This window comes from Oncorhynchus clarkii, chromosome 14, assembly GCF_045791955.1.
Source record: "Oncorhynchus clarkii lewisi isolate Uvic-CL-2024 chromosome 14, UVic_Ocla_1.0, whole genome shotgun sequence".
In the NCBI taxonomy this organism is placed as follows: Eukaryota; Metazoa; Chordata; class Actinopteri; order Salmoniformes; family Salmonidae; genus Oncorhynchus; species Oncorhynchus clarkii.
The window spans coordinates 4,193,839-4,207,634 of NC_092160.1; the positions used below are offsets into that span (position 1 = coordinate 4,193,839).

Sequence of the window (13,796 nt, forward strand, 5' to 3'; positions counted from 1 at the left end):
GTGTCTTCTAGGCATCTAGGCTCCCCCCAGTAACACACCTTCAGATCTACACCTTCACTATACCCCAACCCTAACCCTACCCTAAACTTGCTTGCGGCATGTCCTTGAGTAACATCCACTGTTCAAATGTTGAAATGACATCTGTCGATGCAGCGTCTTCGCTCCTAAACATTGGGGTAAACAATTTTGTGGTGTCAACCGTGTTTCACGAGGAACCAAAACCACTGAAAAGGAAACAGGCCCGGAACGCGACCCTGCTGCAACCAACACAACTGATGATGTGTGCAGATTAAGTACACTGTGTCACCTGATTTATGTATGTGTGGGTGTGTGGGTGTGTGTGTTTGTGTGTGTGTGTGTGTGTGGTGTGGTGTGTGTGTGTGTGCTTGTGTGTGTGACAGTGCAGTAGGGGTTTAATTGTGAGACAACAGCGCAGTCATGTGTTGTGCGTTTCAATTGTTGAGCAGAGCCTGTTGAAGGTACAGACACCCTCATGGACTCATACATCTCCTGTTGCTGGCTAGTGCTCTACCTTTTCTTTGGTGAGATCATCATCTTAGTAGTCTGATAAACAGTCAAATCAAACCAACTGAAAAAAAAAAGAAGCACATTTTTGGTAAGTCTCCTTTGATATCCTCTCTTTCTCCGTTGTAGGTGGTGGTTCTACAGTAACCATCCAAGGCTATGTCGGTGACGTTGTGACCCTAACATGTAAGTATGACGCCCGGCATTATGGTACGCTCTCTGTCTGCTGGGGTCGTGGTCACATCCCCAACAGCGGCTGTGGCAATGAGGTCCTCAGGACGGAGGGAGTCAAAGTGACCCACAGGGCTTCGGTCCGGTACAATCTCCAGGGTGATCTGAGGGCAGGGGATGTCTCTCTGACCATCACCCAAGCACAGGTGAAGGATTCTGGGTTATATGGCTGCCGTGTGGATATACCTGGATGGTTCAATGACCAGAAACACCATCTGGCACTCGTCATCAAGCCCGGTGAGCGAACAATTGTGCGTTTAAGCCATTTAGTCATTTAGACAGTCATTTCATTAGATCAAATTAAGATTAGTTACAAGGTTTGCTGAAAACTTTCTGTAGAGCAGGGAAGGCTATCTATGCAATGTCAACAAGACTAACTTGACCATCATCTATACTTATCTAGTGGGGGGTAAGCTGAGCTCCCCTTGTTTCTTGGAAACCATACACAACATGTATCAAATATTTAGGCAGAGGTCATCATTTCATGGAGTATGTGATTGAAAAAAACACATGGAAAAGTCCAAAAAACACATTTTCACCAAATTAATGAATTGTGTTAGAGGTTTCATGATATCTTTGTTATTATTTTATATATATATTTCCCTTGACGAAGTGATGCTGAATGTAAAAGAAAAAGCTCAAATCATTCCATTTGAATCTATTTCAGCTCCTGAAACAACACCTGAACCGTGGATCCCTAGAGAGAGCACAACAGTTGGCTACCCTAAAGGTACTATGTTTACAATCGCTATTAGTTTGTGTTAAATGCAGTGGTGGAAAAAGTACCCAATTTTCATACTTGAGTAAAAGTAAAGATACCTTAAAACTTCTTCAGGATTGATGGGTCCCCTGCGGGACGGTTGAGCTAACGTGGGCTAATGTGATTAGCATGAGGTTGTAAATAACAAGAACATTTCCCAGGACATAAACATATCTGATATTGGCAGAAAGCTTAAATTCTTGTGAATCTAACTGCACTGTCCAATTTACAGTAGCTATTACAGTGAAAGAATACCATGCTATTGTTTGAGGAGAGTGCACAATTTGGGCAGTCTTGATACAACAGTTTGAACAGAAATGCAATGGTTCATTAGATCAAATTAAGATTAGTTAAAAGGTTTACTGAAAACGTTCTGTAGAGCAGGGAAGGCTATCTATGCAATCTTGACCATTGTCTATACTTATCTATAGGGGAGACTGGGGGGTAAGCTGAGCTATCCTTGTTTCTTGGAAACCATACACAAGATGAATCATGTGACCAAATATTTAGGAAGTGGGCATCATTTCATGGAGTATGTGATTGAAGAAACCACATGGAAAAAGATAGGTCCAAAAAAACACATTTTCACCAAATTAATTGATTGTGTTAGAGGTTTCATGATATCTTTGTTATTATTTTATATATATATTTCCCTTGACGGGGTGATGCTGAATGTAAAAAAAATGCTCAACTTACCCCACTCTTCTCTACGTCAAATTCAATCAGTCCATTTGAATCTATTTCAGCTCCCGAAACAACCCCTGAACCGTGGATATCTAGAGAGAGCACAACAGTTGGCTACCCTAAAGGTACTATGTTTACAATGGCTATTAGTTTGTGTTAAATGCGGTGGTGGAAAAAGTACCCAATTTTCATACTTGAGTAAGTGTAAAGATACCTTAAAACTTCTTCAGGATTGGTGGGTCCCCTGCGGGACGGTTGAGCTAACGTAGGCTAATGCGATTAGCATGAGGTTGTAAATAACAAGAACATTTCCCAGGACATAGACATATCTGATATTGGCAGAAAGCTTAAATTCTTGTTAATCTAACTCCACTGATCTAATGTGTTATATTCTCCTACATTCCTTTCACATTTCCACACACTTCAAAGTGTTTCCTTTCAAATGATACCAAGAAAATGCATAACCTTGCTTCAGGGCCTGAGCTACAGGCAGTTAGATTTGGGAATGTCATTTTAGGCGAAAATTGAAAAAAAACATTACGGATAGCCAGCGGCATGCTCCAACACTCAGACTTAAGCAGTTCTTTCAAGTCTTTTTTACTTAAGTACTTTACACCACTGGTTGAATGCACTGTTGATCGCAGTTAAAATCGTTACGCAAATATATATATATATTTTTTTTACATTGAACCTTTATTTAACTAGGCAAGTCAGTTAAGAACAAATTCTTATTTACAATGACGGCATACACCGGCCAATTGTGCGCTACCCTATGGGACTCCCATTCAAGGCCGGTTGTGATACAGCCTGGATACCATGTTGATGCAATTGGATTATGTTGATACATTACCGTAAGTAGAAGTAACTAGGAAACAATGTCCAATGCCCAACCAGTTTATGTGTGGCGGGATTATTTAACGACTGTATCAGAAACACTTCCAATAACTGCTGTCTCATCTACTTGTCAGAGCAAACCACAACAATGCAGACAACAATGGGTTTGTCAGGTAAAATCAAAATCACCTACTCTATTATATTACATCCTGTATCACTTTACAAGGTACCATCTAGAAAGATCTAATAGAGGGAATTAATCCTGCTTAATGGCCCTTTTTAATAACTCGGATAACTGTGTTGTCTCCAGTACCTCCAGACCCTCCCAGAGTGGCAATCCGAGAAATATCAGCTAGGTCCATCTCTGTATGGTGGAGTGCTGGCTTCGATGGAAACACCCCCATCACAGGTTTCCACCTGGAATGCAAGAGCCAATCGGGTAAAATAACAGAAATAACCAGACTTGCACTTCCTAATAGCTTGAATGAATGGGTGCTACCAATAGTACAATTTGAATGTTTACTCACTCTTCGTAATTTTTTGCTGAAACAGACTCCTGGGTAGATGGAGTACGAGGCAGCAATATTCTGCCTTGGAAGAGAGAGACCGCTGTCAATGACCTGCGACCCTTTCACACCTACAACATCCGCATGTTCACCAAGAACGACATGGGCTTGAGTAAACCCAGCAACGAGCTCACCATCACCACTAAGGAAGCAGGTATATCCCCTGATCAAACAACCTGAGGCTAAATCTCAAATGAGATTGACCGCCTCTGTCACTATACCTGTCATCTCTCTGTCACTTCGAGCTAAGTAAATGTCATCATTTGTAAAGTATCTGAAAAATATGTCCTCCCTCTAGCCCCTGATGGTCCCCCACAGGATGTGAAGCTTGAAGCCCTTTCCTCCCACAGCATCAGAGTCACATGGAGGGTACCTTGCTTTTTTTACGATTTTTTTTGTATTTGTATTTGTATTTGTATTTGTTTTTGTATTTGTATTTGTTTTTGTATTTGTTTTTGTATTTGTATTTGTATTTGTATTTGTATTTGTATTTGTATTTGTTTTTGTATTTGTATTTGTTTTTGTATTTGTATTTGTATTTGTTTTTGTATTTGTATTTGTATTTGTTTTTGTATTTGTATTTGTATTTGTATTTGTATTTGTTTTTGTATTTGTATTTGTATTTGTATTTGTATTTGTATTTGTATTTTTTGTGATTCAATTGTCTTGTCCTCTTCCCCGTGCAGGCCCCTGAGTTGTCCCTCCAGAACGGGCTGATCCGGGGCTACCAGCTCCGCTACGGTGAGTACAGTCCCCAAGAACGGCTTCCTGTCAGGGTGGTGCATCTGATGGACGGATCAGAGAGCTTCACCATGAACAACCTGCAGGAGGCGACAAAGTACAGTGTGACGCTGCACACCATCAACAGAGCAGGCCTGGGGCCGTCTTCACAGGAGCTTGTCTGCTCCACTCTGACTAATGGTGAGGAGAGGTTTTCAATGGTTAGCTTTTGTGAAGTGAAGTGGAATTACGACTTGCCCCCTAGTTATTAGAGTAAGGAAAATGCACACATGAATTGGTTATGTGCATGTATTCAACTACCAATATACTTATCTTCTTTGTCAGATGATCAGCAGCATATGACAACAACTCAAGCAACAACAGCACTTCAGACAGGTGATAACCTGACTCCAACAGTTTATTTGGAGGGATTTTAACTATGAGAAAATGAAACTGCAGTTGAATATAGGCTCCTTTCCACTAGGTGCTATTGATCATGTTAACCTGTAATGTCTTTCAAGAACATTCAACCTCAACCATTGGGACAACAACCTCTTCAACTGAGACATGGCTGCTTGTCACTGACAGTCCCACTCAAGGTAGGCTATCGTGTTGCTTTTCACCGTGCATAATTATACAAACCAGAGCACAACTCTTCAATTCCTCAAAATAGTAAGCACATATTCACTTCCCCCTAACAACAGACTGACCAGCTTCTCATCTCTTTGTCCTGTTTCCTGTACCATATAGGTCAGAGGGTAGACGACTTCTCAACTACTAGAGCACTAAGTAACTCTACGACTGACCCAGCATTGAGTAAAAAAGTGTGTTCACATTTCTGTATTCTGTACTTGGATACTTAAAATGTGCATTGTTGACAATATTATTAGTACCAAACTAATAACTTGTGCTTTTATTACAGCTGGGTACTGAGGAACAGAGCGGTCATCTTGTTGCCATCCTAGTGCCAGTGCTGGTGCTGGGGCTGCTTGTTGTCATGGCGATCATATGGCAATTTAGGCGTGAGTAAGCCTACAGAATTATAGATTATCATATGGATCCCTTTTCAGATATTTTTGATTCTCTCCTAATCTATCCCCCTCTCTTTAGGTACCACATTGAAAAAAGGCAACTGGAAAATGTAAGCCTAAAGTAATAAATACCGATATCCCACTTTGTCATTTGATCTACGTACAGTTCTACACGTCCCTCCCCGGTACTACATTTTCTCATCTCTCTCTCATTCAGATTATGGAAGAACAACGACTTTCTGTCCTTCGGGGACTCCGAGCCAGCACTGTAGAGACCTCTGGGATGTTAGAATTCCAATCAAGATCATGCAGTGGTCACCGTGGGGTTAACATAAAGAGTAAGATGATATATATGATTTCAACTCTGCCATAGTGATAGGAAGTGTTACTAGTCGACCGGGGCCTCCCACTGAACTGATATTGAAAGAGTACTTATCTTACAATGAGATCAACTGCAATGTACACGATGTGACGTTTGTGTGCACATGTTAATAAATGCTTGCTTATAGCTCGCCTGACTCTTTTTTTTATGGGCTCACGCACGGATTCAGTCACTATTAACAATTTCATGGGTCCAGTCGTTGTCAATAATTTCATGGGTCCAGTCGCTGTCAACAATTTCATGGGTCCAGTCGCTATCAACAATTTCATGGGTCTAGTTGCTATCAACAATTTCATGGGTCTAGTTGCTATAAACAATTTCATGGGTCCAGTCGTTGTCAATAATTTCATGGGTCCAGTCGCTGTCAACAATTTCATGGGTCCAGTCGCTATCAACAATTTCATGGGTCTAGTTGCTATCAACAATTTCATGGGTCTAGTTGCTATAAACAATTTCATGGGTCCAGTTGCTATCAAAAATGTCACGGTTCCAGTTGCTATCAACAATTTCGGAAACACTACAGCACATTTACAGCAACACTTCAATACAACATCCAGTCTGTCCTAACTATAGCCACCAGGGGGGTAGAGACACATGGTTGTATAAGAGGGGACTTTGATTACATTCCAGTGTTCACTCAGCCCTCTTTCTCTCAGAGCCTGCATGCATTTCTCCAGGGGCCAGCTCTGAGACTCTCTGAGGCGCTGTAGCCCGCTGGATTTCCACCCATCTGTCCTGTAAATCTCGCAATTGGTCTAATTAATGTGCTGAATGTGGAGATGTGTTACCTCTGTGGAGCCAGGCCCAGGCAGCAGCTGTTACTGAGGGAGTTCCCCACAACGGGGGAGCGGAGGGGGGATACCCACCCAGGCCTCTCCCCACTCGCTTAGCCCCCCCCCCCCCCCCATGCAGGGCCCACACAGTGGAGTTAGGATGGAGGGATGGATGAAAAGATGAACTGATGGATGGACGGATGAATGTCCTCAGTGACAGATAATCGGCTAAAGCTTCTCAAGCATCATCCAAATACTTTCTTTACTCAAGCCCTCCTTGCAGACCAGTTTCTGAATATGGAAATAATCAACAAGTTACAAGTTGCTGGACCATGCCACTCCAAGCCATGGGGGAAAATCCCTGTCTTCAAAATTCTTCACCTCTTCCTACCCCTGTATTCCAGCTAGAGCATGAACCATGGCATTCAAAGAAGCACATGTTGTACGGCTGGTGCCAGGAGTTTGTTTGTTACCCATAGCAGTATGCTATACCCCTCCACTCTCCATGCCACGCTGTGACTATGGCCTAAACACACTGGTGCCACATCCCTCCTCTCTGCCGGAGGACATCCTTCTATCTCTGCCTTGGTCTGTCTCTCTGTAGTGTTCTCTCTCTTTCTTTTTCTCTATTTGTCTCTCTCTCTCTCTCTCTCTCTCGCATTCTCTGTCCTGTCCTATAAAAACATACAACATTGATCCCTCAGTCCTGGGGCCCTACTTCCTTCCTTCCATCCCTCCATCCCAACCCCACTGATTACTCAGATGAAGGGTAGATAAACAAACCGAGGGATGGGGGGGGCAAGACGGGTCGAGGAATGGCGGAAAGGAGGAGTGGCGGGGTGTCTTTGATGCAGTTGAACGCACATTCAGATTGATTAGAGAGAGCTTTGATCGGTCATGGAGCCACCAGCTGATGGAGTCTTGGCCCCACTTATCCTTGCCTGGTCCCCATGGCCCTCCTAGGCCACTGCCTGGCACCCAACCAAACTAGAGATGAGGAAACAGAAGGATGAGATGAATACAAACACCCTTTATTTCAACAACAACTCAAGCATGAGCTACTCTTTCTCCATCCGCAACACTGTCTCACACCCCATCCCCTTCAACCTCCCTCCCCTACCTAATAGAATCCAGTGGTAGTTGGTAGTTCAAGGCCTCAGCTTTTGCATGCAGGTGGGTGGAGTGGATAATGAGTTTAGTGGTGGGGATGGAGTTAGTATGGCAATACATCAACACAATGGCTTAGGCCACATCAAGGCTCTATGGTTCAGGAAGGGGAAGCTATGTACTGTACCACACACACCAAAGCCTGAGCTCCATCCATGGGGGGAGGGCTGGTCTACAGGTCTGACTGTCCCAGCTCGGGTGAATGTCCCTGGGCCTGAGGAGAGCCAGATGTTGCCCCTTCTGGAGCTCCCTATAAAGTCCTGAGGAAGGAGCAGATGAGAGCAAGAAACGGAAGGAAAGCGAAAGATGAGGGGGGCGTGGGCAGAAGAAGAAAGAGGGGAGGTGGCTGGGGGAGAAGGGGCTGGCTTTTCCGTGATGAAAGAAACCTTAATAGATTCAACATAAGGTGAACCCCTAAACACAAAGGAGGGGCATACTAACTTTTCAAATTGTAGTAGCAGTACAACTTGTGCCAATGAACAGCAGAAATACATGGATACCCTCAGGATAGGAATAAGACAGACTGGTGGGATAGAGCGGTGAATAATTCTATTTTTCAGAATAATGCACTCAATGGATTGGGAATGAACCTTTTAGATGCTGTTTGAGAAGAGAAAAAATGGAAATGATAGACTACATGGATAAAAACAAAATAATAATTGCTTTGCTTGCTCTTTGATGGATTGATCATTAGGGGCTTTACTTAGTTGTCTATATCGCAGAAGTGCATAACATGTTTCTGTGTATAATTGTGTGTGTGTGTGTGTGTGTGTGTGTGTGTGTGTGTGTGTGTGTGTGTGTGCGTGCGTGCGTGTGTGCGTTGTTGTGATTAACCAATCTTAGCCAGATGGAACGCTTTGCACATGATTGAAGGTCAGACATAACAGTTACCATGGAGACATTGCCAAGTTAGACTAAACGGGGTGGTTCTCCTCTATCTTCTCCCCCTACGGACCGCCATCTCGAAGAGTGTGTGTGTGTGTGTGTGTGTGTGTGTACAGTATATGTGTGAGTGTTGTGTATGTGTACAGTATATGTGTGTGTATGTGTGTGTGTGTGTGTGTGTGTGTGTGTGTGTGTGTGTGTGTGTGTGTGTGTGTGTGTGTGTGTGTGTGTTTGCTCTGAAAAAAGCTCTATTCAATTAAACTTGGAATGCAACATTCACACGGGAACATATGAACTCATCCACTTTTAACCGCAAAATGGTTTGGGTGTTCAGTGTGTCCGTTTATGCGTGCGGTCGTGACTGGGGGAGAAACTTACAGACTAATGTTTCACTATTGACAGAAGACACTCTGTCGTTTGTAGTTCTGTTACCAAACTAGTCTGTCAGCACACAGTGGACTTGCATTCCAAGTTTGATTGAATAGTGCTTTTTTGAGAGCAAACTACACATACACACACACATACACACACACATTCACACACACATACACACACACATACACACACACATACACACACACATTCACATACACACACACACACACACACACACACACACACACACACACACACACACACACACACACACACACACACACACATACACACACACATACACACACATACACACACACACATACACACACATACACACACACAAGCATTAATGAAAATTCAGCAAGTTACAGTTCAAAAGAAGGCCATGCTTTTGGGTAACTTCACACTTCAAAAGCCCCAAAACACTTCTGCTTTTCTACAGTGGGCTAAGTGAGAATCGTGTTGGGGGGGTAAAATCTTGTAATAGGCTCTGCAGTGTGTTGTGGATAAACCATCCGGGAAAGAGATACGGACATGAAGTGTGTGTGTGTGTGTGTGTGTGTGTGTGTGTGTGTGTGTGTGTGTGTGTGTGTGTGTGTGTGTGTGTGTGTGTGTGTGTGTGTGTGTGTGTGTGTGTGTGTACATGCAAGCGAGTGAGCGAACAAGCGTGCGTGTATGAACTCGTAGCTTTATAGTTTTACTTGGCTGATAGTCAGTGAAAATCTGAACCTTTTCAAGGCTCAAGTTTCCATAGAAACAGTTGCGAGTTTTTATTGATGTCGTTTGTCAAATAGTAAAAAAAAAAAATCATTTTGGCAATCACTGAAGACAGAAATAGAGATACCGACATGCTACTTACTTCCCTTTGTGCAGACATAATCCTTACATGCATTTTTATAAACCATATCTCAAACCATTCATATCGCATGCCTCTTCTAATTCAAATAGCATTACATCTGGTGTAAATCTGGTTAGATGTGTTTCCCCCACCATCACATCCACTGCTTAGGGTTTCTCCTCACCTGCCCTCCAGGCAGTGTTGGGAGCATTTGGAAAAGGGTTGTCTGGATGGAAGACCTGTATAGACTGACAGGGAGGATAAAGCTTTGAGATGAGAGGAAGTGGAGATTGGATAAGCGATCAGCTGAACTGCCTGGTATGGCTTTCTTGATAGAGAGATGGAGAGAGAAAGAGAGGGACAGAGAGAGGGGGGGGGATAGGGGGGCGGTAATCTCATTGCAGGATTAGTCGGTGTTATTAACGAGGCCCATGCACCTCTCTCTCTTCCATTTTTTATTGTTTTATTCCCATCATCTTCCATCATTTTCCTCTCTTCATTCTTCCCTCTTCCTCTATTTCTTTTGGTCCTTTGGTCCTCCCTGCTTATCTCTCTCTCTCTCCCTTTCTCTCTCTCTCTCTCCCTCCCTCTGTTCCACATCCTCACCCTCTTTCTCACTTCACTTCCCTTTTCTGTCTCTCTCTCCATCCATCCATCCCTCCCTTCCCCCTCTCCCCTCTCTCTCTCTCTCTCTCTCTCTCCCTCTCTCTCTCTCTCTCTCTCTCTCTCCCTCTCTCTCTCTCTCTCTCTCTCTCTCTCTCTCTCTCTCTCTCTCTCTCTCTCTCTCTCTCTCTCTCTCTCCTCTCTCTCTCTCTCTCTCTCTCTCTCTCTCTCTCTCTCTCTCTCTCTCTCTCTCTCCCTCTCTCTCTCTCTCTCTCTCTCTCTCTCTCTCTCTCTCTCTCTCTCTCTCCCTCCCTCTCAGATGGTAATGCTGCTACACAGCTTCCTCCTCATGCAGAAGGAGATTGGCCCACGGTGCTGCATTATGAGTTCTTTTTTGTAATATTCTTGACACCTTTTTTGGGAGGGAGAAAACGATCCGCAAATGATCCTCTGTGCAGTGTGTGTGTGTTGGGTTTTACTATCCTTGTGGCGACCAGAAGTACTCACAAGGATAGTAAAACAAAGAAAAGTCATACAAGTGGGGATATTTCGCTGGTCCACACAAGGAAAAATGCTATTTTAGGCTTAGGAGTTAGGTTTAGAGTTAGGGTTCGAATTATGGTTTGGGTTATGCTTAGGCTTAGGGTTAGGTTTACGGTTAGGGGTTTGGGGTTAAGTTAGGGAAAATAGGATTTTTAATGGTAATCAATCTCATCATACTCATATTTATAATCGTATGCATTTTATCACACTTGATAGGCTACTCGAATTCGGATTTACTCGGAAAACGCGAAAGTGCGCTATACATGCCGGTAAAGCCAATACATCAAGTGTGCATTACTGCGCTCACTCAGATTGCGTCATTATGCTCCTTCACACACATTGTTCAAAAGTAAATGACCCCAACAGATGAAAATACACATTAGGGCTATTTACTTACTTAGTCTTATTCAGTTATCAATGAAATAGGCAAATATATACACTAATGCAGCCTGTATTTATTCCAGACACAGATCTAGATGAAGGTCGACTAATGCAGCCTGTATTTATTCCAGACACAGATCTAGATGAAGGTCGACTAATGCAGCCTGTATTTATTCCAGACACAGATCTAGATGAAGGTCGACTAATGCAGCCTGTATTTATTCCAGACACAGATCTAGATGAAGGTCGACTAATGCAGCCTGTATTTATTCCAGACACAGATCTAGATGAAGGTCGACTAATGCAGCCTGTATTTATTCCAGACACAGATCTAGATGAAGGTCGACTAATGCAGACTGTATTTATTCCAGACACAGATCTAGATGAAGGTCGACTAATGCAGACTGTATTTATTCCAGACACAGATCTAGATGAAGGTCGACTAATGCAGCCTGTATTTATTCCAGACACAGATCTAGATGAAGGTCGACTAATGCAGCCTGTATTTATTCCAGACACAGATCTAGATGAAGGTCGACTAATGCAGCCTGTATTTATTCCAGACACAGATCTAGATGAAGGTCGACTAATGCAGCCTGTATTTATTCCAGACACAGATCTAGATGAAGGTAGGCTAATTTGCTTGCCCCATATATTGTTTTGAGAGCAGCAAAACTTTCTCTCTCCCGACATTTATACCACAAAATTTGTATGATCAGAATAAACTATCTACATTCGTAATTGCATTGTTTTATGCGCTGTCCCTCAGTAAACATGTCTGGGCCATAATAAATCATCGCGGCAAGAAGCATGGGCTTGGAAGCGTGGGCTTGGATCACGACGTAATGACAGAAATAAGCAATGGAATTATTATACTGAACAATATAAACACAACATGCAACAATTTCAACAAATTTACTGGGTTACAGTTCATATAAGGACATCAGACAATTGAAATTAATTCATTGGGCCCTAATCTACGGATTTCACATGACTGGGCGGGGGAGCACTAGGGAGCCACTGGTGAGCCAGGCCCAGCAAATTAGAATGAGTTTTCCCCCACATTGTGTTGTGTGATAAAACTGCACATTTTAGAGTGGCCTTTTATTGTCCGAGCACAAGGTACACCTGTGTAATGATCAAGCCATTTAATAAGCTTCTTGATATGCCTGTAAAGGTTTTCTTCCGCTGAAGGAGAGGAGGACCAAAATGCAGCGTGGTTAGTGTTCAACATCTTTAATATAAATGATAACCGAGAACACTACAAAATACAAAACAACATATGTGAAAACCGAAACAGTCCTATCTGGTGCAATGACACAAAGACAGAAGACATTCACCCACAAAATACCCAAAGAATATGGCTGCCTAAATATGGTTCCCAATCAGAGACATCAATAAACACCTGCCTCTAATTGAGAACCAATCTAGGCAACCATAGACTTACAAACTACCTAGAAAGGAAACAGCCCCATAGACATACAAAAAACCCTAGACCAGGCTAAACATATAAATCCCCCATGTCACATCCTGACCTAACCAAAATAATAAAGAAAACAAAGATAACTAAGGCCAGGGCGTGACAATGCCGCCAACTGTCAGGTGGATGGATTATCTTGACAAAAGAGTAATGCTCACTAATAAGGATGTAAATGTAAACAAATGTGTGCAAAAACTTTGAGAGAAATAAGATTTTTGCGAGTACGGAACATTTCTGGGATGTGTTATTTCATCTCAGGAAACATGAGACCAACACTTTACATGTTGCGTTCATATTTTGTTCAGTATACATGGACAGACAAAGTAGGTCTACAAAACAGCGCCAAGTAAACAGACAAAAACATCATTAGCAAAGTCGACAGGAAATAACTAGATTGAACAACAATGACTAGCTACGGATTCTGATTTATGCATCATCTTTGGAGAAGGGGAGACTTGTGCCCTGAGACGAGTGACTGAGTGAAACAGCCACTTGTGTGTCTGTCTGGGGAAACGACAGCAGACGGAGAGATGCTTGTTCTAATCCAATCATTGCAGTAGGCTCAACCGATACCCCACCCAATTTCTTTACATACCGAAGAACTAGCCAATAGTTGTAGGGAGCACTCAGCACTTCCCTGTTTGAGTGAGAGAAGAGTACTGGCAGCTGAATATATATATGTGTGTGTGTGTGTGTGTGTGTGTGAGTGTGTGTGTGCGCCTGCATGACCCTGCATGCTTGTGTGTGAGTGTATGCGTTTGTGTGCACATGTGCGTGTGTTGGCAGGCAGCAAGCTGAAAGATAGCCATCCATTGTTGAACAAACAAAACATGTGTCTCAAGTCTTGCATCACCTCAGACAAGGATGGATCAGTGGAAGTCAGCCTGGTCTTGGGTGCTAAACTGCTAAACCCTTTCTCGCTTGGTTGTGTGCTCTGTTTACCTGCAAATTCAGATTACTAAACCTAATTCCAATGTAAGGGAACATACAAAATCTATTTTGACACCTGTCTGTC

The 13,796-nt window shown here is 42.9% G+C and overlaps 1 protein-coding gene across 1 annotated transcript; it reads left to right on the plus strand.

Annotated features, from left to right (window-relative positions):
- The first annotated feature begins 422 nt into the window (after nucleotides 1-422).
- LOC139365915 (cell adhesion molecule DSCAM-like) lies at nucleotides 423-5,859 on the plus strand. Its single transcript, XM_071102975.1, has 15 exons — nucleotides 423-542; nucleotides 655-993; nucleotides 1,424-1,486; nucleotides 2,263-2,325; nucleotides 3,169-3,207; nucleotides 3,345-3,473; nucleotides 3,587-3,754; nucleotides 3,899-3,969; nucleotides 4,287-4,521; nucleotides 4,666-4,716; nucleotides 4,842-4,919; nucleotides 5,071-5,144; nucleotides 5,243-5,342; nucleotides 5,431-5,461; nucleotides 5,569-5,859. The coding sequence occupies exons 1-15, from the start codon at nucleotides 494-496 to the stop codon at nucleotides 5,621-5,623; spliced, it is 1,545 nt and encodes a 514-aa protein (XP_070959076.1). The 5' UTR covers nucleotides 423-493; the 3' UTR covers nucleotides 5,624-5,859.
- Nucleotides 5,860-13,796: the final 7,937 nt, after the last annotated feature.